Here is a 24,487-nt window from a genome sequence, read left to right as displayed (position 1 = left end):
GGTGTGGGTTCTCAAAGGCCTCAAAAAAACAAAACAAAACATATGCCAACTGTTGGGACCCTACTTATTTCCTGAGTAATGAGATCCTAGTATGTTTACAAATTTTAACTATTTTAATTTAGCAACCCTCTGCACATCAGCTTTGTATTTGGCTTCAGTAATCTTAGCCCCACAACTATAAGCAACATAACACTAGCATATAAAAATCCTGGTTCCCTTCCCTTGAGGTTAGAATTTCAAGACATTAACTTACATGCCTTTCTCTCCCATGGTTCTGACATTCTTTGTTCATTTAAAACTGGTCGTCCATGGCAGCAGTTAACCCAGGGGACCCTCAAAGCTTCTCCTTTCATGGAACCAGATGACCACCATTAAGCACACTAAAGAAGACTACTACTTGCTTTCTTATCTCAGAATAGGAAAGGCGTCTCAACACTCTTCCACCCATCTCAACCTGTTAACTTCCTGTCAAGTTTGGCAAATTAAGGCCTATGAATACTGCCTACACTCCACTACCAATATTTTACACCACCTTGTCACCCAGATTAGAGGCAGAATGACATCAGCATTTAACAGTACATATTGAGACCGGTCCCAAGTTCAGATCCTAGCATTGCCTTCAGTAGCTGTTTGTCCTAAGGTAAATTACTACAGACTAAATATAATATATGGGAAGCGCTTTACAGAATACTTGGGACATGCTATATTTTATCTAAGCATACAAAGATCAGCAGGCTAACAAACTATAATTACCCGCCTATAGCAATTTCCCTAGAAATGGCCATAAAAATAACCTAAATTCAGAAGAAGCATTTCAGGCACCTTCAGGGCAAGTGTGGGGACTAGAGTTATTTTAATGTAACACCATCCCCCAAGTGGAGATGATCACTCCACTACCTAATTACTCTTAACATATTTTCTAACAATACACAATTTATCTATTTAAAACAAGAATACACCTCAGCCCAATGAATACTGCTTGAGAGAAACTTTAAAAAACTCTAATCATATGTAGCAAGGTTAAACATCTTCTTTATAAACTGAGTTGTACCAGCCTTTTTACTCTTTTCATTTGCATTTATTTAAACACATTTCTCAAAACATTTGAGTGAAATTGGGCCTCCTTTGGTAAGCAAAGGACCTGAAAATAATATTTAAAAAATGAACAGGCAAAATCTTCAGTTAATCCACAACACAGGTATAGTGTTCCCTTCTCTTTTCCCGAACTCTGAAGCACCCCGTTTTTCCATATAGGCTAAAAGCTAGAAGAACAAGAGTACATTTGTGGTGGAATGTATTGTAACTTGCTGATAACTAGTTGAAATACCATTATCGCCTTGTAACAGCTGTAAGAAATAGCCTTTTTAAGGCATACATTGTGTAACTCTTATCTTATTCCCTGCTATATATAATACAGATTATTACATAAAGGCCAACAAATCCACATTTATATAAGCATTAAGCATTTACTGTATTGAAAGTTCTTTAGTTCTAATACTAGCAGTATAGAGTTACAGAGCATAATTTTTAACACTTAATTGCAGGTATATTAAGTATATGGTATGTTTCATGGACTGGAGGAAAATGGGCATTTTTGTCTTTAATTTACTACTGACAATCTAATCTGAGCAGTTCTGCTAAGCATTGATATGTTAGAAAGAAAAGTAAAAACCAGACTTTATTGTTGCTTTTTGCCATTTGGTAGCATTTTACACACAGGCTTCGATCTTCAGAATACCCTGGATTCAGTAGAAAAACCTTTTAAATGAAGTTTTGTACAATAGAAACTTCTCAGCAGTCAAAATTTAGACTGTAAAAAAATACATGCAAAACATACTTCTCTGAAAACACTTAACTTTGAACAAAGCACCGAACTACACAAATGCAGAATGAAAACAGCATTTCAACTCCACCAAAAGTAGTCATCAGAAAAGGTGTAAAAGTCACCTAACTTCACTAGGCACTGTTCACTTTTTAAACAGGAGACAATAAAAAATATTGTCCACAAACAATATCCCAACTCTAGGGCAGGTTTCAGAAAGTCTTCAACTTCATGCTTTTTAATAGCGACCTAGGAAGAAAAGAAATGTTTCAATACTGAGAACTGATCATCAAGTATATACTTTTAATGTTGAAAATTTTAAGACTATTCTGCCACCAGGAAATTCCTATGTACGAGATCCCCTACTGTGAGAATAGAAGACATTCACATAAGGGTTCCACTAAGAAAACCAATGTTAAACAGAAATAGCTGGGAGTATAACTCAACCTGATGGCTAAAGGTTTAAGTCACTCAAATGTTTCCAAGCTGTACAAAAATTGTACAAAAACTGTAAGGACTTCTTAAAAAAAAAAACAACAAAACTACAGGGGGGGAAGGTATAGCTCAAGGGGTAGAGTGTATGCTTAGCATGCACGAGGTCCTGGGTACAACCCTCAGCACCTCCTCTAAAAGTAAATAAATAAACCTAATAACCTCCCCTTGCCCCCCTGCCAAAAGCTACAGATGGTGACATGACATACATTTGCTATCTTAACTAGCAACAGTAAGATGACAAGGGTTGTTTTCATATACTTCCTTGAACCCTACAACACAAAAATTGGGGAGAAACAGGGGAAAGTATTGAATCAACCCGTTACCTGCTGTGGTTTGTTAAGTCAGGGCAAGCCTGCTATTAAAACAAAAAAATCGTATCAAAACTTACGAGGAGAGTATGATCGAGATCGGGATCGTGATCTGTATCCTCCACGACTATAGTAAGGAGAAGGTGACCGTCTTCTGTAAACAAATGTCAAGATCATCTAAGACTCTACAGATTACAGTTAGACTAAATTGACACATGAAAATTATATATGGTCCCTTTATCAGTTTCAAAACCTTTCAAAAGGTCCTTATTGACCTTCAAAAATATTCCATCGGTCATGGGATGTCAAGGTCTGTTTCAGTCCTGAGAATGAAGCACATAATCAGGCCCAGTACCAGATAATCTAACTACTGGAGATTGTCAACAGATCAAATATAGCAAGGCATATATTCATTCAATCTGCTAACTCATTTTAAATTGTTAAGTAGAATGTTAAAGAAAAAAAAAATTCTTACCACTAGTTTTAACCATACCCCATGAATGATACCCAAAATAAAATTTCATTCATAGTACTTCAAAGTGATTTAGTTTTACATAAGACTGACTTGAATATTCACTTGCTTATTCTGAGATGCTTACAAAAAGCTAACAAAACTATCAGGAATAAACAAAGAGTAAAATATTATGGGTTCTTAGTTTATACCATCATGGTACCACTGACTAATCACCTAGTGTAAGCCCAATTAATTTCTGTAAACACACAAATTAAGCCATGTACACATTATCATTTGGCTTCAGTTTAGTTTAGTTTTTATGAACTTCATGCAATCCAATTTTGTGCAACATGACATAATTTAACTACCAAAATACTAATAACCACGTTTTATGTGAGCCATTCTACTAATACTGTTACAGATTTTAAATCTTCTGGTATACCTATATATTTGATCCCTGTCTTGAGCGGCTCTCCATCCTCCTCCTCCTCCACCGCCTCCTCTGTGTAGGCAGAAAAGAAACATATATTCATTTTTAAAGTTTTTGAAAGTATACAATTCATGCAATAAAATTGTGACTCGAGAAGTGAGAGCTAGTTTCCTTTAAGTGATAAACAGCTGCTTTTGCCACCTTTTACAAACCAGCAAAGAGCTCTCCCTGGTGGTTAAAATAAGTATTAGAAGTAAATGCTCAAGTGAATGAAAGTAAAAATAAATTCTAACACCCTAATCTATGCAGCCTCCACAAATCAATCCCTTAAGTGTCACTTAGTACAGAAATGTCATTTTTAGCAAAGTTTCTTTTTGTCAGTGATAGGTATCAGGACTGTCAACTTCTTAAAACATTACCAAATGGGGGGCAGGGTATAGGTTAGTGGTAGAGTGAATGCTCAGCATGCCCAAGGTCCTTAGTTCAATACCCAGTACCTCCAATCAATCAATCAATAAACCTATTACCCTATTACCAAGTAGTCTTGGGGGTGGGGGAAGGCAGGAGACATCCACACCTAAACACCACACTAAAATTAGGTATCCAAAGAAGGATAACTGCTGTGGTCTATACTTACTATGCAATTTACATTTTGACAAGACAGGCTCTAAATTACCTGCTGCTGCTAAAATAAAGGAGACTTCTCACTTCATTTTTACCTTTCAAAATATTTCCAATATCATGGGCATTTCCCTACCAACTCCTGAAAAATGTATTTTTGGTAATAAAAAAAACCCCATTTATCACTGTTACATTAAATTATTGCCCTTAAGTACTTGTTTGGACTCTCAAGAATCAGTTTTTCCTGCCCTCCAGTGCATACCTTAGATACCTAAAAACTTGCTTTATAAAGCAATGGCTTTCAAAATACAGCACATGAAACTCACTTTATGGTCTATAATTTTGTTTGCACTGTCACATTTTAAAACAGGGATTTCAGCTGGTTTACAACTTGCTGTTTAAAACATATACATATGAAGATAAGTTAAAAAGACATAATACCTAAAAGTCTGCATTTTAGTATTTAAGGTAACGACTTTATCAAAGGCTAAAACTTAGGTATAGCACTGCTTTAAATTAGGCTGCAACTGAGTCAGGAGAAGAGATAGTTTGTCTTTCAGTTTTGGGGGCTACTTAAATTTTGTATTATGGTTAACTTACCTGTATGATCTACTATAATAGTCCCGATCATCATAGCCTCGATCATATCCTCTGTCATAGTAATCCCGACGGCGTGAGCTGCCACTATGAATAACAAATTAGTAAGATTTATCTAAATTTGATTTTACCTTTAATAGTGAAAAATGGTCTGATGACGAACATTTAATTACCCAGCAAAGGTCAGTATGTTATTTCTTTATGATAAAATGGGATGCGATCTATTCAATGGTATCAAAATTTGTGCCACCAACAGAATGTTTCCACTGAACATAGGTTTAGCCAGTCTGAAATTCCAAAGATCCTCCCGCCCCCATCATGCATAGCTCTTCGAAGTTAAATTGAACTGTATATCAAATTTTAACAACCTTGAAAATAAACTTACTAGGTAGGTCTCCCCATGTAAATTCCTGGTGTTGGGGTATGTGGTCTTTTTGTTATAGAGAAATCAACTCTGATCCTACGTCCATCAAGCTCCATTCCATTGGCACGCTCTTTTGCCTTCAAAAAACCACATAAGTTGTCATATACATCCTGGACAAAGCCCCGAACTATCCAAAAAATAACTATACATAAAGTCCAACTGGAGGTTTCAGGCCAGAACATTATGGGTTTTCTGTCCATTAAATATTTGTAAAAGCTAACCATAAAAGCCCAGAGAAGTTTGCCTAATAAGACAAAAATGACAGTTTAACCCATGCATACTTGAAGTAATTATTCTACTTAACTACAGTTTGACAGTGCTTGCACCTCTAAATACATACATACATAGTTGACAAACTATGACCCATGGGCTAAAAGTAAGAATTTAAATGGCTGGGGGGGGGGTATCAAAATAATATTCTTCATAAATGAAATTACATGAAATTCAGTTTAGTTACCATAAATGTTTTATTGAAGCACAGCCCCAGTCATTACTTTGCATACTATATATGGCTGCTTTTACATTACATTACAATGGCAGGCAGAGTTGAAAAATCGTCACTGAGATCTTACGGTATACACAGCCCAAAATATTTACTGTCTGATCCTTTACACAAGTTTATGGATCCCTGCCTGCTATGGAAGCAAAAGGCTAGGATGGAGAAAGTTTGAATTACATGTATTTCCTTCATCTAGAATATACACTAAATGAAACAGTATGCACTTAAGGAAAAAATATCCCAAAGACTCAGCAGTTTGCTCACAATTTATTTAAAGAACCCCCTCTCACCTGAATAGAATTTAAACTTCTAATTCCAATTAATGCTATTTTCTAGTTTGTTTAAAGCCTCCAGTTTTTGGCACTGCTGATTCAGATACAAAATATGCTGTCTTTCAAGTTAACTGCGGTCCCATGAAAAAAGAAAAAAGAAAACCAGGAGGCCTATACTGTTAATAACCTTGGGCAAATCCTATTTATATCTCTCAGGATCAATTATTACCAAAATGAAAATGAATGCCATCTTAAAGCATCCCTTTAATTAAATCTCTAATACTTGCATTCAGCTTTCAATTCTTCTTTTAGTAAATGAACTTATACTCTATTTAAAAATTAGTTTATGGTTTTTAAAAATTAGTATAATCTTCACAAAAATTGTATAAACTATGTAATTTTATTTAGGGCTCAACTACTAATCTCAATATTGATCTCAGAAGGCTTGTCATTAAGTTTCTCAAGCTTTTCCCTTGCTTATACTGTCCCTAGAGATTTCAGCTATCATCCTTATGTGTATCTAAAGTCCAAATTTCTTAAATGTGGCCTAGATTCACACAATGATATATTTTTAGTCTACATACTAAAATGTTTTTTATTTTGTAGATTTTGCCTCAAATCAACATCAAAATATAAAATCACTTGCCAGTATATACTCAAAACCAGTTCCTTTCACCTGAGCCACGACTTTTATCAGCTTTTTAATCAGTTTTTCTCCATTTTACAAAGTAACTCAATGTAAACACAGGTTAAATTTTCTAAATGAGCGTATCATTATCTAAATATTTTACAGATCTGTATTGAGACACATATCACATCTGGAAACAGTCAACTACACTGGAATTTACTTCAAATAATGTGGTAGGAGACCAAGTTGGAATACAGAACCAACTGTCATATTTTTGTTATTCTGCATACATTTGAAATTTTCCAAATTAAAAGGCTGGGGGAAAAGTTCATTTTATTCACTTCAATAGCTGTTCTCAGAAGAATAGATTTCCTTTAGCTCAAGGTACAGTTAGAAAAGGCAAAAATTGTCCTTATCCAAGTACTTGAAGTTAACAATAGGACTGGTATTTTTACGAAGTTACAAGACTTTTACTTACTTCCTTGGCATCATCTACGTTTTCAAAATATACAAAGGCAAATCCTCTTGAACGTCTGGACTGCTGGTCATATACAATAGACACATCAGCAATTGGGCCATATTTAGAGAACACTTCTCTTAGATCCCTTTCTGTAGTGTACAAGCTCAATCCAAATACTCCAAGACAACAGTTGGGATCAGGATTTGCCTAGAAATAGAAAAATGGATTTTAAACTTTAAAATGTGTCGTATTTTTTTAAAGGGATCATGCACAAATTAGCCAAAAATGCCACAAATACTAAAGTAGATAACTAAATTAAATACTATTTAAAAAATTAGTGCTACAGCAGCACCACAAGCAAGTTTAAAAATGGGCAGGAAAGATTGTAAATAATCAAGTGGGGGTAGGTGGGGGGGGAATAGCAGTTCATATTAGTAAAAAACCTTTTTTTTTTTTGGAGATTGGAGGGCAATTTACCCAAAGGATTCATCTTCCAGGACTTTATTCTAAGAAATGTCCACACACTCACAATATGCACACACAAGGATAATCAGAATAGCACTGTCTCTCTAAGCCAGAAGGAAAAAACTATTTAAAATGTTGAATTAAGATATACCACCCACACAATGGGAGGCTCTAAATTGTCAAAGATACGGAAGAGCATGTTCAGCTTGATTTTATTTCTATAGAAACATCATATACATAGTGTTCACACACACACAGAAGATACGTACCAAGCTTTAACAGGTATTAAGCAGCTTGAAATCATTATAATAAAAATTATGAACCAAATGTTGCTGGTATTCCAGTTGCCATAATGAATTTGCCTAAAAGTTTCATTTATTTCACACACATATTTACAATAGTCAAATTCCATCCCATTTTCACACACACACATCCTATAAAACTATTCGGATTATACAATGAAATCACAGTATGAACACACTAAATGCCATCTCATTTGGAACTTCTCATGGAAGGTAAGAGCCTTAATACCTGAAAACTTCCTTATAACTAAATGGGAAACTCAGGAAGAGCATTCTGTAAAAACCATTTAAACAGACCCAGAAAATTTGAGTAACATTATCATGGAACATATAGACATGTTATATAATCTAGTGTACTATTACTGTACCAGTAATGCACAGTGGAGTTTTAACTTAACAGGCTACCAATATGATGCCATTTTGCCTATATGCGACTGATAACTCAAATGCAGATTATTACATGGAAGACATCTTTTTTTCTAAGTAAAAGACAGACTATCTCAAAACACTAAAAAAAAACACAAAACACTAAAAAGCTTCTACAGGTAACCATGCTAAAGCTCCACTGTCAAGTATCAGTTTTGACATCAAATGAAACAAAACACAAGATAGAAAAGATTATTATAAAGTGGCTTTAGACAGCCCATTGCTTCAGAAACGTTATTTTTCATCTTACCCGATTCCCAACATGACGCCTGCGAGTAGACATGGGAGAATGACTATGGCTATGTCGTCTTCGATAATCTCTACTGTAAGATCTGCTACGGGATCTTCTATGGGAGCGGGACCGAGATCGTGACCTTGTATAATGCCTTCGAGAACTTCTTCTGGATCTAGACCTGAAAGACAAAGGATTCAAGGTTATGATAGCTGACAGTTAAGATACAGCTTTCAATTCTTTTACTACTCTATTCTAGATTTAAAACTCCAAAGGACAGAACACACAATCCAGGCATATACTAACATGATACCAACAATTAGGTGGGATCAAGACTTTTCTTCTGTATCTAGTCATTTCAACTCTGCTAGGAAGAGTTCCAAAACCACTGCTATCTAAAGCTCTCTTCCAACATTTCTTAAAATAATTAAGATAAAGAGAATGAATTAACAAACTCAGTATCTTTTGAAAATCACAAAACATGCAACATTTCATACTAGCTTGATCTGTGCCCACCTTTCCCCATCGGAATACCACCCTTTATTTTTGTTTCTTGCATTATGCCCCACCATTCGCTTAAAATCACCATCACAGTAGTTCTCTCCAGCAGTATTAAAATCAACCAGTTGCTCTTTAACTACAATGATCATATGAACTGTCATCTAAACCAGGGAGGACACACTATGAGAGAGAAAGGGAGTGCTGTTAATTATGCCTGACAATAGGCATAAACTGGGGCTGACCTGGGCAAACCAGGAGGTATAGCCTACTCTTGACAAACATAAAAAAAAAAAAAAAGTGCGCTGTTAAGGCATTGTTTTATATATACATGTATGTCGTACTAGACTATACCTATTTATCAAGAATTGAAGTTACTGAAAAATCGGTATTCTGCAGTCTATTTGCAATACACTAATAAGTAGTTTAAGTTACTTAAACTCAGAGTGAATCCTCACAACAATTCTGAAGAACTGGTACTGTTACTAACTTGCCTTTTAGATAAGGAAGCTAAGATTCAAAAAGGTTAGGTAATCTGCCCAAGCCAGAAAAAAATAGAGGTAAGATTTGAACCCTAACACCAAAAGCCCAGGCTCTTAACCACAATCTTGTCTCCCAGACCTTAAGATTAAGTTCATTTCTAGTTACCACTGTTAAATAAGCCAACAAATGATCTAACCTCTCTATCTTCCTAGTTTACAAAGCACACACCAATTTCAAAGCTAAGAGTAACAAGATAATCCCACAACAGTCTTTCTTACCTAGATTCAGATCTGGACCTGGACTTTGATCTGGAACGCCTGGAATCTTCCTTGGAGCGAGACCTTGCAGGGGTATGCCTTGCAGATTTCCCAGATCCATGAGCACTTCCACTTCTGGAAGCAGAACGGGATTCCTACACGTAGATGTCAAAAGTTTAATTTGTATACTTTCTGGGCAATTTTAAAAACAAATAAGCTGTGGTGAGATAAATGGTGAGGGAAAGCAATCCCCTTCCAAGATAAGAAAACACAGGTAAGGGCAGGAACTGAATATACCTGGTATAATAGTTGCACTGCTCCAATTGACGTAAGCCAATTAACTTGAACTTCCACCCTTTTTTTGGAGCAGGGATAAGAGTTAACTGACCCCACTCTCTTCAGAAATGGGTGCCAAACAAAGCCAAACAGTTAAGGGAACTGCCCAAGGACTGTTTTGGGAATGTTACTCCATAAAAACTAGGGTGAGAAAGAACCTTATTAACTATGACACCTGTACCTTATACCTATTTCAATCAAGTCACCAGCAATAAAAAACTCTATAAAATTCATAAAACTTATTTAAAATGCTTTTGATTCTTTTTCATAAGACCACAGAATTTCAAGTCTTATTTACTGTTGAGTGGGGAAAAAAGACAAAGATATCTTTCAAGTCTCAGAGAAAGGTAGAAATCTAGTGGAAAGCAAGGACCAGCTTGGAGGACACTAGACCTGAAGACCCTGTCTGTCTAACCATGGTGGAAGGCCCCTAAGAATCTGAAAGCAACCAGATGGAGCTACAGTAGAAAGGCAGTCAACTGCAGAGGTAAGAACTGAGAGGGTGCCAAAGATGTACAGCTTCCTAAGTGGAGATGAGCCAGGGCAAATGGATAGGGAACTGGAAATTAGCAGTTAGAAAAGTTACATAAAAAATATATTAAAACCAAAATAGATCAGGGGCTCTTAATGGAGGCTCAGTAAGGGAGGAAGTTCAGGAACTGTATGTTAAAACCAAAATCTAGATACTGTATACCCACAGCTTTCCCTATCAACACTGGGCTAGCTGGTAGACAGGTAGTACAAAAAAGACCTCTAAAAGGAACTAGCAAAGAAATGGGTAAACAGGACAAGTTTATCAGTGACCAAAAGGCATGTAATTAACTAATTAGTGGGAAAAGCATAAATACAGTAAGTACTGGATCCATGGAAATATTCTGCCAAGGCACCAGAACAAATAGTGGAAAAGACAAGAGAATCCACTCAGTCTGATAGCTAACCAAGGTAATATCATGCAAGACAACCTTTATTTCAGGTTATCCAATGCAGGCAAATTAAAAGGCATTAGTTTAGTGAATCCTCCTGCCCAAGATAGAGCAGAAATAACCAGACTCAAGAATCCACATTACAATAAATCACTCTTGGGGTTAAGAATCAATGTTGAAGCTGCATAAAAGTTATCGTAAGAGACCTCCTTATGTGGTAGACCTTCAGAATACTCTGGCCATTCTTGAAAAGATAGAAGATATGAACTTATTTTAAATCACAGACCATTTTATAGAGTATGTTCTGTGACCTATAGCATAGTGGAAAAAATTTGGAAGATCCTTCTTATGATGCTGAGGGATCAAATTCATATGCAACACAGAAAAGACAAATTAAAGCTTGAAGTTTAGAACACAGAAGAGTAATTCAGCAGGCAAAGTGAGTTCTGGTCTCTACACTTAAAACAACTCTAGAAACTTTCCAGTAAGATTCCCAAGTTATTATAAAACATGTTGTGAAGTGACATGAAATGTGACAGCCTCCTCTCCTTTCCACCGTAAGTTAGTAAAGAGATTCCAAGAAAAAAATGGCATTCCTCATTATTAAGGGTAATAACAGCTGCTTTGGACATTAAGGAATAATTAAAAGATACACTATGGCTTTAGGGACCCCAGTTAACAATCCCTTGGCTTTCTCTGGCAAATATTCTGAACACTCAAACATTTAAAAGCACAATTCACCTCCTTCTCTCCTTGGACAAAGAAGTTCTCAAAAATGGGGGGTACATTTTCTGCCATCATTACAACAGACAAAAGCTAATCTAGAAGAGAAAGTAGAAATAGGGACCCCAAAGTTACTTACTAAACGCCTTTGTTTATTCCAATGCTAGAAAGATTACTTCATAGAATGATTATAACCTTTAATGGAAAAACAGAGATAACAACTTACTCTGGCAGGGAGAAAATATGGGTGCCTTACAGTAAGAGTTAAAAGATAACCAATACAGTAACTGTAGTTAATAGAAATCAGTCTAGGGTTCTGAAAAAGGCAGAGAGAGTAGAAAATCAAGATCATCTTTTAAGCCTCTTGCTTCATTAATAGAAAAGTCTTTTTCCAAGCTCAGATGCTTTATCAGCCTGTCCAGCAAGAGAGAGGAGAAAGTACTTCTTGCCTAGGAATAAACCTTAATGAGGTTTCCCCATGAAAATTCGAGCAGATCAAGGGTCCAAGTTATAGTATTTATGAAATTATATTAAGACTTTTCACTCAACCTCTAAAACTAATTGGCTATACGCAGATGCATTTTGTGAGCAATCTTTTCTTAGATCAGGAAAAAAACAGAATGCAAAGGCTTTCCCTTCTGTACTGACATTAGGCTAACACAGAAACAATGCCTCCACTTCCTACCTTTTTTTGTCAGGGAGAGTCTTAATGTTAAAACCTTTTGTAATTATGTTGGCCATTAGCTGGTTTGGAAATATATGCAAGGATATTTAGCCTGTCTAAAAGAAAAGACACCCAAAATTATTAGCCAAATATAAAAACATAAAGTTAACTTTAAATCTTAGCCCTTAGTCCATGGTCAAATCTGTAAAAACAGCTAAGAAAGCCCCTACACACAAGGAGAATTCAAAGTCTACTCTCAGGGCCGACAAAACTATTAACTGTCAACATACTAAAAACCTACTAAAAGAAGCCCTACCCTGAACATCAATACCTCAAGGAAAAGGGTCATAAACTTAAAGTTAGCATGAAAAACAGAAAAGGGAAAAATTCCCCATAAATGGTTCAGGGAATCAAGTTCTTATAGATTGGACCTTAAGTCATATACTTATATACAACCTACAGGGAACACATCAGGTAAAAACAAACTCAGCCTTCCAACAAAATACCAACCTGTATCTCCCTGTTCTGAGAATGGCAGTATCTTACAAAAACCTTTTGAAAGATGCCAGAAGTGGGGAAAACCATCCAATCGCTAGGTTTCTCGTATTTTAAAAACTGGATGAAGTGAACTAGATTTTGAACAGTGGCTCCTACAGGTATACAGTAATCCTATCTAGCATTTGAAAAGAGATCCCTAACTAGAGCTTATTTCAGCAGGTCTGGAGTTAGTTGGGCATTTTTCCTTTCTTTAAACTTACCACACGTTTAATTATGCTTCCTATCTGAATTTTTCTTGGCAAAGGCATTTTCCCTGGAAACTTGTTTTCTGCCATCTTCTCTGTCCTACCTGCTCCTTGGCATTAATCAGCCCTCCTGGGACATGTACCTTATAGCTTGCCTGAACACAAGAGTCCTGTTTCCACCTTATCCTCCTGGCAGGGAGTGAAAGGAGACACACTCAGAATCAAAGATGCTTTGCCCAGGGCAGTGGGGGAAGCTGGGTGGAGAGAAAACCTGAATGGATGATGCTCCACTAGCATCAACGTTTATTTTTGCTTTACATCTTTCCAGTTTGGTCCATATAATCAAATTCCAAATTGCTTCTCTCCCTTTGAGGTATAACAAGTATTTTCTCTTCTGGTTCCCAAGGAACTTTCAGGTCTCCTGATAAAAGAATCCATGTATTTATATCACTTTTGCTTTAACTTTCTACCTAAATTGTAAGTAATTTTGAATGAAAAATTAACATTATCTAATTTAATGTTATGAGTTTGTATGTGGCAAATTTTAGAAAGCAATAATTGGGGCAAAGCAAATGCTGGAAACTACATCACCTATAAACGGGAGTAATTTTCTTGCTTGTAAGATACAGAGGAAAAAAATTTTAAGCACAAATTTTACACTAACAATAGGCCCTAATGTCTCAGAAAATGGATCCTTCTAGAACGTCTTTTAAGTCACTTTTCCCCCCAAGAGCTCTATGTCTGACAATTCTTGGAAAGCTTTTTAGGTTTTCATTTCAAGGAGAAGTGATATTCTTGGCTTTCTCAACAGAGCAGAATACTACTGAGTATTATTTTGACACACATACTCATCCCATCCAACTGAGGCTAACAACACTGCACCAATCATTTGATTCCTCTACTCAGCTAAAACAAGAGTAAAACACACAGAAGGGGAAACGACAAGAACTTTCGGGTCTGTTTTCCCAGTAAGTGGTGGGAGTGAAGAACTAGATATAGCTACTTAATGATCTACACCTCTCACATCATTTTAACAGTTAAGTGTTAATAGCAGAAAATGAGAAAAGGGAATAAAGCTGATTTATGAATAAAGCACCTATTACTGCCACTTTTGAGTTAGATATTCTGTTCACTTTTGTGACCTACCTCATTCTAAGGGAAGCCCCTATAATTTTTTTATCAGTAACCTTAGTCATTCAGCTGGAATATATGCATTAAACAGAAAAGAATTAAGAATCAGCTTGTGAATTTAGCATACATGCATCTTAAAGGTAGGGCCTAAGTGGTCATAGCTTTCCACTATTGCCATCTAGGAAAAAAAAATTAGTGTTTTTATAAATGCCAAAAGGAACTATCCTGTTGAATGCTTTGCTTGGATTTTGGGGGTTTGCTTCTGTAAACATCCTTCTTTAGGAAAACTCTGACAAACATATATTGCTCTGTACTGAAAGATAGGGGTCAGTGCATTTTAAAAGTCTGGGGGTGGGGTAGTGGCACAGACCACCAGCCCCAACTCCAGAGGTACTCACTCATGACCCAGGACTAGCAGAGCTAGACAGATGAAAAATCTAAAGGAGACAACATGAAGTCAGCTGTTACCCAAACTAGAGAGCTCATTCCTGCCTATTTGACTACAAAGTATTATTTTAAGTTGCATTTCAATCATTTGACTAAGAAGTTAAAATAAGAATTACCTAATTTAAACGTTTCCCCTGGAAGGCACTTCTTTACCCTGTATATATTTTCTTCTATTAAACAAATAATGCATGCATGTTTAGCAAAATATACAGGGACACATAAACAGACTAGTAATTACTTAGCGTAGTGCTTTCTGATTCCAGATTACTTCTTATCTTAACTTCATTTTTATTTCTTTTCTTCATTCTTCCGTTTCAAATTCTGACTTCTTTCATCTTCCCCACTTCACACAAATTGCTCAATATTCTACAAGTGGGACTTCTGGTCTGATAATTAGCATGCATTCTTTCTTTTATTTTTTCAAATTTCAGCTTCACTTATTCCTGAGCTTCAAATACTCATTTATAAAACTTGTCAAATGACGACTTCCGCATTTTCCTTCTTCAACATTAACCTTAATAGAAAAAGAACAGGATGAAGAATATTTTAAAACTCCAGGATAAAATCCAGTGCCAAAACTGAAACTAGAAAAAAAAAAATCCCTTTTGATGTTTTTGGATTTTTAGAAAAACTAGAATATGCACCTCAAAAAACTGAAACTAGTTTCCTGTTGGTTCATATATATAGTAATCAAATCTCATTTGTCTACTCCAAGTAGATTTATCATGCTTAAGCTGAATGTGAAGTGCACGACTGAACATTTACTGTTCATCTAACACTTTAAGAGCTATGATTACATTTCACACTTCTTATTGTATTTATCAATAGAAAATATACTAAGTGTCAAAAGCACATCTCTAGTCAAAAAGTGACATATTAATACAAAAGTGCAACAAAGGAAGGCACGGACAATTCATTTGCACAATGATAACAAGGCTCAGGGTTGAAGAGGCTTAACATATTGTGACTCATCTAGATAAGATCAAGAATGTATTTAATGCCACATTTTTGTACTGCATAAAGAGTTCTGTAGAAAAACAATGTAAGGGAATCTGAAGATTTGGACTATAGTGTTTAACCCACCCCTAGAAAGCTGCTCTAGTGAGATTTTATCAATGATCCAACCTACTAAATTTAGAACTAAAATCATAAAAAGACAAAATCAAGTCAACCGACTATATGCAAGCAGCTATGAAGGAAGCAGAACGAACTTGAATCCAACAATGGTGTTTTCAAAGATTTTTGGTAACCCCCCCCCAATGAATATTGTTAAAATCTTCTGCAGTTCAAAGGAGCAATCCTACTTTTAAAGGTGGCAATATTGGGAGAAAAATTATAGCTCACCTACTGAAATTATTAAAAAGACTCAGTAACATTTAACAGATCAATAGTGTCTACTGAACACCCTAAACAAATACTGCCCTCATAAAACATCCTAGTCTTCCTGCACTTCACCATATGATCTTCCATTTCACTGTTAACAGTTTTCTCATAGTTCTAATTTTCTTTCTGAAAATAAAACTTTCTTAAAAAGAATCTTACTTATCTGATCACAAAGACAACCATGCATGGCTCTGGTGAAATGCTGTGATGTCTTTTCTAAGAGGGTAAGATAATTTTCAGCCTAGTTTTTCAAAGTCAATTATTGCGTATTTAATGCAGGGAAAAATTTAAATAGCCTTTTTATTTAAGGGAGTCACACTAATTGGTTTTCTTTTAATATCCATCACTAAAATGTAATGGGATACGTTTACTGGCAGCACAAATGTAATCGTGGAATCAGAATGCCCAAGCAGGTTTTCTCTTAAGGCCTCCTAAAATTTGTATACAGATACAGGGCTTAGATGCAGAAGATACTGGAATAGCGGCCAAAGCTCCAGAAATCACAACTTGTCAATATGGATGCCTTCCTGCTGTTATTTCATCACCCTCTCCCAACCTTCTTCCTTTTATATTCAAAGAACAAAATAAGCTGCTAGATAATGTAAATATTAGGTTCATTTAAACGCATCTAAGTTCAAGTGGCCACTTAATGAAACCAGAAGAGCAACAACTAATGTTATTATTGACATATGGTTAAGAGGTCCTACTTAAAATTGTTCCATCACAAACAGAATTTTTGTTAAAATGATTTCAGGGGTTACAACTGGAATTCATATAACATCAAAAACATAGGCAAACTCAGGTTGATTGACAAGGTAATATTCTAAAAACTGGGAGGGGCCAAAGAAAAACTCACTGATTCTGTTATAAAGATCAATGCTCATATCAACATTAAGAACTATTTTATTTTTTCTGCAGCTAAACTCTACTAGAGGGTTGGCTAGATTAAAAAAAAATCCTCAAAGACTGAGAATACTTTCTGAAAAAACTATCATCTGACATACCTAAACCAGCTCTTAAGTCCATCTTTCAAAAAATCTCTTGCAGAAGCAGTAGACTCTATTTACATTCATAAAACATTTGGTGCTTTCCAGCAAAAGTGCAAGTTCAGTTCTACTTTTCCAGAAGACTACCTTTTATTCTAAGCACAAAAATCAATTCAAAAAGGGGTCCTCATCCATGCTGTTACATTCAGCAATCTTACTGATAAAATTCAGAAAATAACCTCCAAAACCCAATTCAAAGCAAAGATTTTTGAGCATTTGTACTCTAGTTTGTTATAAAGACCTCCTCCCCCACGGCTGCTTAAAAACAAGACTAAGTCACAATACCTAATTCTACCATGACCCACACCGCAAAATACTAAATTGGATCAAACACCTGAAATTCCCAAACATCACCACCTCATCACTGTATCTTTTAAACAATACAATTATGTGTAAAAACTGACCAACATAACACACAATACTAAGGCTCAAAAGATATATACAGTTGTAGCACTACCCTTCTCTTGGGCAAAATGTGCACTATGAAGTATTAATACTTATCCCTTAAGCTTTGGGTTTTATTGGAGCTAAGAAGGGGGAATGGCTGTATAAGGTGAATTCCATTCAACACATCTCATTATCTGAACTCCTGTTCAACCTTTGACAGACAAAGCTGGTAGTACTTACCTTGTAATCACTTGTAATTTCAGTTTCAAAATGCCACCTTCTAGGTCCAGACCATATCCACAATATTTAAGTCTTAGTTAAAACCAAGAAAAACATTCTTCCACCTGGTTTCAAAAGATTTGTACCTAACCAGACTCACAGTGAAACAAAACAATGTGAACTATTTCCTCCCACCCAAAATTAATTCAATACTTTAAAGAAACTTGGTGCAATGGCTACAATCCTTTAGGAAGAAACAGACTGAGAAGTTTCAGTTTTGAAAATTCAAATTTAGAGTTAAGAGCTAAAAACAAAGAACTGGGAAAAAAAAAAAACAAACCCCAAGATTAAGCAGAAGAGAAAAACTGCAGAATCTGAAAAGCAGTTTGATGGAATGGTATCCAGATGCTATTTATCTCCATAGAGAATAAGACTAAAGATAATATACCTATATTGCAAACACATTACTTCTACAAAAAATAAGCAATATTCTATCAGTGTTTATTGTAATACTGATAGTGACAAGTTAAAATGATGTGGTCTAAAAAGCATTTCCTTACTTAGTTTCTGGATTCTCTAGGTAAAGACCCACTTGTAGAAGCTAAAGAAATTAGGAGGATAGGACATTACAAGGTGCCAAGACCCAACATTCAAACCTCACCATACCCTAAACACTGTGACGGTTACTGGGCTGTAAGATTTATCACTCCCTCAACATTACCATGCAACACTAAACCTAGCTACGAACTCTATCATGTTCTTATTCTTCCAAATTGTGAAATGACATAACTGCTAGCTAAGAAAGTCCCCTTTTCCCAAAAGTGCTAGTCAACCTCTTGGGGGTGGAGAGGAGAGGCAATTTTGGGCAACTACTGGAAGAAACTTTAATTTAGAAATTAAAAATATTTTACTTTACATGGGTATGACCGTATCAGGGAAATCAGCTTTAATTAGGAACAAATCTTCAATTTAAATCTATCAACTCTGACAAGGAAAATCCGATATAGGTAAAATGTAGATTCTAACAGTGTGAAATGAACAACAAAAATTCAGGAACGCATACACTGCACATTTAAAAGACAAGGGAACACAAAGAACTGCATCTCTGAGTGCCAATATTCACAGTAAGTACACTAAGAACAATCAGAGGATAATTTATTCCCCATTCGTACCACTCCCCTCTCCACTCCCATCTGTTTTAGGAAGACAACTTCTAAAGTCTAAAGGAGCGAGGGAAAAAACATTTCCAGAGCTACTGATGGGGGTGGAGAATTCCAGCTGAACTGAAAAGATGTCAGTGACATTAACACTAACTGATTAGACCTCTAAGTATTAGTGACCTACATTAACAATTTGGAGTGTTTGAAAGCTTAAGAGTGGAATGAAAGTAATTTTTCAGGCTCCAGAGAAGCTATTCATACCAGGTCATGTCCAAGATCATCATCCTGAATGCAACGTTTCCCCCTACCGTTTTTAGGCACTTTCAAAAGTTTTTAACAATCAGACCCAACTGTTGTACCTAGTGTTTTTTTATAGGACTGTATTTAAACTGCAGTATTGAGCTTTATGGTTTTGGCAAGCATTTTTTGAGAGTCCAAACCTGTTTTTTTTAGGGCTATTCTAACCACTTCAGGTTCCAATACACCAACTTGAAAGCAATCTACACACAAAATAAACACCAAACAAAACTATGTGGAGATATTCTACAACTTCAAAGTCCAGAAATCTCTTCCAGGAAATCAAGACTCTTATTTAAGACAAAAATACCAATTTTTAACACATAGTTTTAATTTATAACTTTCTTTTCACAAGAATTTAGTGAATATCCGTTTTATGGAACAGGATATGAGAAACACTAGGATATATATCCTAATAGAAAATGCCAGTTCAAAAATTTGATTAGTTGGAGGACAATGTCTCTTGACCTGTCTCAATCAAGAACCTAATTCCTGGAATTGTTTCCTCCTTTAAATAAAATATAACTTCCTTTAGACAATTTTTCACCTTCACAAGCACACCATCACAAGTAACTCAGGTTTATTCAACTTGAGAGTCCTCCAGTCAGAGACCCTTCTGTGCTCTCAAAACAACAGTAATTTTAGTAACTTTAGACCTTAAAAATTAACATTTGTTTCCCAGTCCAAATACCGATGCCTAGTTTCAACAGTATATTCAACTGGCAGAAACCATAAGCCACAACTTTAATAACTTGTGAGTTTGATCCAAGCTTTCTTACCCTAAGAAAGCTTAAACGATCCCACACACTGGTGATAGTGGATCAATTCTTACGGAAAGGAAAAACAGCCAACATTCATCTGAATAGGTAAAAGCGGAGCCTGATTAGTTCAAATAAAATCAACCAGATTTGGTTCCAAAGCTGCACCGTAAATTCACTAAGATTCCAAGAGTTAAGATAAAAGTTTCTAATAATGCCCCTGTAATGAACCACCTAAAATCCGTTTTATAAGTTTGCTAAAATATTTCAAGATTTACCTGAAAATAACAGGTAACAGACGGTAAAGACACGCAGTTTAATCCTATCAAGTTAAAAAAATCAAATCAAATTCTATGGGGCTTTTTATTACCCTTTTCCTAACAAATCTCCTTAACCCCCAAATATTGAAGATTCTGGCAAGCCTTACATTTTTGCCTGTTTATACCCACAGCCCTGCAACCAAGCTTTATTTTACATCATGCTTTCAAAGCTCGGGAACTGTCTTATTTCTGCAGTTTATTCAACCCTTACCGAACTCCACATTTCGGAATGGAGACTTAAAGTGTACCAACACAAGTCGTGGCTCACTGAGTCTGAATGTCTCAAAACAAAGGAAACAACGTCGCCATGAATTGTTGCCCGCCAATTTCTCCTCCATCCTCCGGTGGGGAAAATATCTACTTCATAAAACGAGAAAATCCCAGCGACTTCGCGATCCACTTGGCACCGACAACGAATTTTGGTCTAAAAGCCCTTTCAGTATCAAAGAAAAGCACTCCACTTAGGTCGAACAAAGCCCGCGCGCAATTCCCTCAAACTAACGGGCCCAGAACTCAAGTCTACCTCAGACGAGATTTCCCACCCTAAAGATACCCCAGTAAGACCCTCGATTCCATCCCTTCGGGGCCCATAGGAAGGCCCTGTCTCAATCTAAATACCAAGCGAAAGACCCCAATTCACACTGCGGGTCCGCCTCCGTCCCCGGCGGCGGGTCGCGCCCGCGTTGACGCGCGGCTCCTCCGCCATTTTGTGCCTCTGGCAGCGCGCCCAGCCCGCCAGCCCAAGATGGCTGCAACGAGGCTTCGCAGGAGAGCAACGGCGAAACTAGATACCGCTCCCCTCCCCCACCGCCGAGGGGACGCAGCGGCCATTTTTAATCTCTCCCCCTGTTATAACGGAAAAAACCGCCGTTTCGGGTACGGGGCCACCAAAACCCGCCGGCGGCCTCCTTCACGACTAAAGCGACTACCCACAAGGGCTCTTCAATCCCTGACTCCCATCCTTCCCGGCCTCAGACTTCGGAGCCTAAGTCGCCCCGGTCTCCCGCTCCGAGGCCGACGGGCCTGGAAAGAGATGAGAGAAGCTGGGAACCACACAGCCGCCCCCTGCACCGGCCCTACGTACCCGCTCGCCGTAGTTCTGCTCGCCGCTGTCGCTCATGACTCCTATCTGCCTTCGCCGCTCGATGTGCTTCAATCGAAGCTGCCAACCTCTTGCGCCTTCTGTCTAGAGGCTCCGCCGCAGCCTCGCACCACGCAGTGGTTCCTGAGCCGCTGAGAAGCGAAGCGCTCCGTACCGCCTCCGCACGGGCTCTAAGTCTCCCGGATATGACGCGGCGCTCTTTAACCAGGCCCCACCCCTTCCCAGAAGGCGCGCTTTCTTGGCTCCACCCCCTCGCTCCCCGCTTTCCCTTTCCAGCAGTGGCTTGTCCCTAACCGGACGTGACGTAAGCACCGCCCCTCGCGCAGCGCTAACCCCATCTCCGGGTTTCTCTGAGGCGGGAAAGTAAGCGCGCCTCAGTGGTGGTCGTCATGGAGCATAGTGAAGTCACCCGCCGCGCCTCAATTCCTTGTGGAACTGTACAAGAAAACCGTCCTTGGGGGCAGAGGGAGGCGATGCCCTCCTTTTCTCCCATCCATCTTTCCTTTCTTCCGCTTTATTAGTTTCTCTTTTTTTGTGCCTGCCTTTGGTTGGAGAGGGCGGTTATCTGTATACTGGATTCCGTGCTTTGCTTTTAAATAGGTAGCCTCAGTTGTGGATCTTTTCTACTTGAAAAAGCTTCACTTGAACATCTGTTAAGTGCCGAAACACTTTACCAAGACACTGATGCTCAGAAGTCAGACAGAATCTCTGATCTGAAGACTTAGGTGGTCTAATAAGGGAGGACTGTTAAGCATACATTTGTAAACAATGATTTTAAGTGTTAGAGAGATGTATGACTATAATGGTATCACAAAGAATGAAGATTAATTCTGCCATCACCCCTATAGCATGATAGAGTGGAAAGAGCCCAAATTTGGAAGTTCCGACATTTGTCTGCGCCTGTTATTTCCCCATCCATTAAAAAAAAAAAAGTATGGTCTCTGGCTGGTGACGTACTTTGATAACAGGGCCATTTCAGTTTTTTAAACAACCTTCTTGAGTTATAATTCGCATACCATGCAATACTCCTATTTAAAATGTACAATTCAAGTGGTTTTTATATTTACAAAATTGCGCAACCGTCATCACAAATTTAGAACAGTTTTATGGCCTCCCCAAAAGAAACCTATCATTAATAGTCATGTCTCATCTTCCCTCACACTTCCCCACCCTCACACGTCTAAGGAATCTCTAATCTTCTTCGCCCATAGTTTTGCCTATTCTGGACATTTCATATAAATGGAATCATACGTGTAATATGAAGTCCTTTGTGACTGACTTCTTAGCATAAAGTTTTCAAGGTTCATCCATGCTGTAGCATGTATCAGTATTTCATTCCTCTTTATGGCTGAATGATATTCCATTGTTTTGGTGTATCACATTTTATCTATCCATTCATCAGTTGGTAGACTTTGGGATGGTTTCCACTTTTTAGCTATTATGAATAATGCTGCTATGAACATTCACGGGCAAGTTTTTGTATGAATGTTTTCAATTCTTTTGGGAATACACCTAGTAATGGGATTACTGGGCCGTATGGTAACTCTATGTTTAACTTTCTGAGGAACTGCCATTTAATTTCAGCCACCCTAGTGAGTGTGAAGTGGTATACCATTGTGGTTTTTATTTGCCTATCCCTAATAATGATGTTTCATGTGTTTATCAGCCATTTGTAGATCGTCTCTGGAGAAATGTCTATTCAGATACCTTGCCCATTATTACTCTTTTTATTATTGAGTTGTAAGAATTGGCAATTTGATTCTTGCTTGGTTTAAAATAGTCATCTGGAACAGCATCATTATTTAAGATACCTGAGACCCAGAGATTTGGTGATGACTCAAGAAATGACAATTGTCTGCTCTTTTTACATTCTCTCCACAGCCAACCTCATCTGCTTTCATCCTTTCAAAGGATGCTTTCATCCTTTCAATCATATAGGGACCTATATGCCTTTGGTTTTCAAATCTATATTTATAGCCTTGAACACCACTACCCTTTGCAGTTACTTGCTTAAAGTCTAGTTGCCTACTGGAATATTCACCTGCTTATTTCAGAGGCTTATACAAATTAACATATCCAAGATTAAAATAATTGTTTTAATAATCTATTCCCCCTTTGCCCTCTAAACATCTCTGCTAAAACTTCCTTTTCTTTTCCCCTCATTTAATTAGCTAATACATCCCATCAGTTTTACTTCCCATATTTTTTTTTCAATTTATCTTTTTTTCCCCCCTCCATCTCCCTTGCCATCATTTATCAGGGCTTCATCAACTCACTTGTCTGGTGAAGTGCAAATTATCTTAGAAACTAAAGTGTTTGTGGAGTTTTACCTCCTGAAACACTGTATTTCAAGTCCTAGTAAGAAGAAATTGGGTTATAAAAAGATTTAACCCATTACCTTGGAGCTGGAGTCATAGTTCACAAAGATAAAGTGAAATAGGGTGTATGTGAAAAAAATAACTGTAGTACACTTTTCCCCAAGAATTGTGTTTGGAATTTTTCAATGATCCTTTGTACTTTTGTGCATTTAATAATTTCTAATCAAGGCTAAATATTTGCTATATCAAGACCATGTATGTGTCCCCAGACCTAGTTATTTCCCTAGGTCTGGTTTTATAAATGCTGGTGATAAACCAAGAAAAAAATTTCTAATCATAATGTCAGCTAGGCTGTACCATTTCTAAACTTTCTGTATCCTCCCTGAGATGATGAGATTAAATTTATTTCCTCCTTTTTAACACCTCCATAGTTGTCAATGTGACGTAATTTAAAAATAAGTTAGGAGCAAAATGTTAATTGTAAAATCCATGTGAGTCAACAATATTGGTGTTCATTGTACAATTCTCTCCACTATGTTTGAATTTTCACAATAAAATGTTAAGAGAAAAAAGTATGTCATGTCAAGTTATCCAATGGCTTCTCATAACTTTTAGGACAAAGTCCAAAAACCTTTAAAGAATCTGCAATTCTCCGCATGATCTGTTCCTTATCTGCCACTCTCCTCCTTGATTACTATGCTATAGGCAAATAGTTTCTCCCACTCCATGTACCCTCAACCCTGGAAATTTGAATGAACTGTTCCCTCTTCCTGGAACGTTTAACAACCCCCACTCCTGACACATACCTAAACCTGGGCTCCTACTCAGATCTCAGGCCTTGTCTTGCTTCCTGGTTT

At 37.1% G+C, this 24,487-nt stretch overlaps 1 protein-coding gene and 1 non-coding gene across 4 annotated transcripts; one reads left to right on the top strand and one right to left on the bottom strand.

Moving 5' to 3' along the window:
• Positions 1-1,056: 1,056 nt before the first annotated feature.
• TRA2B (transformer 2 beta homolog) lies at positions 1,057-21,503 on the bottom strand. 3 transcript variants are annotated; one of them, XM_014562703.2, is made up of 9 exons: positions 21,295-21,503; positions 9,695-9,828; positions 8,454-8,616; positions 7,029-7,217; positions 5,113-5,228; positions 4,731-4,814; positions 3,522-3,581; positions 2,706-2,776; positions 1,057-2,071 (listed from the first exon to the last, which is right to left on the bottom strand). In XM_014562703.2, exons 1-9 carry the CDS (start codon positions 21,328-21,330, stop codon positions 2,061-2,063), a joined length of 864 nt encoding a protein of 287 aa, XP_014418189.1. In that variant the 5' UTR covers positions 21,331-21,503; the 3' UTR covers positions 1,057-2,060. The 3 variants fall into 3 exon arrangements, with proteins under 3 accessions (XP_014418189.1, XP_006188888.1, XP_032338727.1); XM_006188826.2 differs by having other exon boundaries at positions 2,706-2,779; positions 21,295-21,501; XM_032482836.1 differs by lacking the exon at positions 1,057-2,071 and having other exon boundaries at positions 2,695-2,779; positions 21,295-21,502.
• A 2,330-nt stretch (positions 21,504-23,833) lies between these two features.
• Positions 23,834-23,946, top strand: LOC116666634. The gene has a single exon (XR_004323567.1). It is a non-coding gene; the product is annotated as a small nucleolar RNA SNORA72 (small nucleolar RNA).
• Positions 23,947-24,487: the final 541 nt, after the last annotated feature.

The sequence above is a fragment of the Camelus ferus genome, chromosome 1 (assembly GCF_009834535.1).
Source record: "Camelus ferus isolate YT-003-E chromosome 1, BCGSAC_Cfer_1.0, whole genome shotgun sequence".
NCBI classification, from domain to species: domain Eukaryota; kingdom Metazoa; phylum Chordata; class Mammalia; order Artiodactyla; family Camelidae; genus Camelus; species Camelus ferus.
This window is presented reverse-complemented; position numbering and strand designations above follow the sequence as displayed.

Bases quoted from the DNA above. Each gene is read 5' to 3' on its own strand.
- TRA2B (XM_032482836.1), bottom strand. From the start codon at position 21,330: ATGAGCGACAGCGGCGAGCAGAACTACGGCGAGCGG. The intron at 9,829-21,294 runs GTACGTAGGGCC...ATCTACGTGTAG, and splicing joins AGCAGAACTACGGCGAGCGG to GAATCCCGTTCTGCTTCCAG. The intron at 4,815-5,112 runs GTAAGTTTATTT...TGTTATTCATAG, and splicing joins TACATGGGGAGACCTACCTA to TGGCAGCTCACGCCGTCGGG.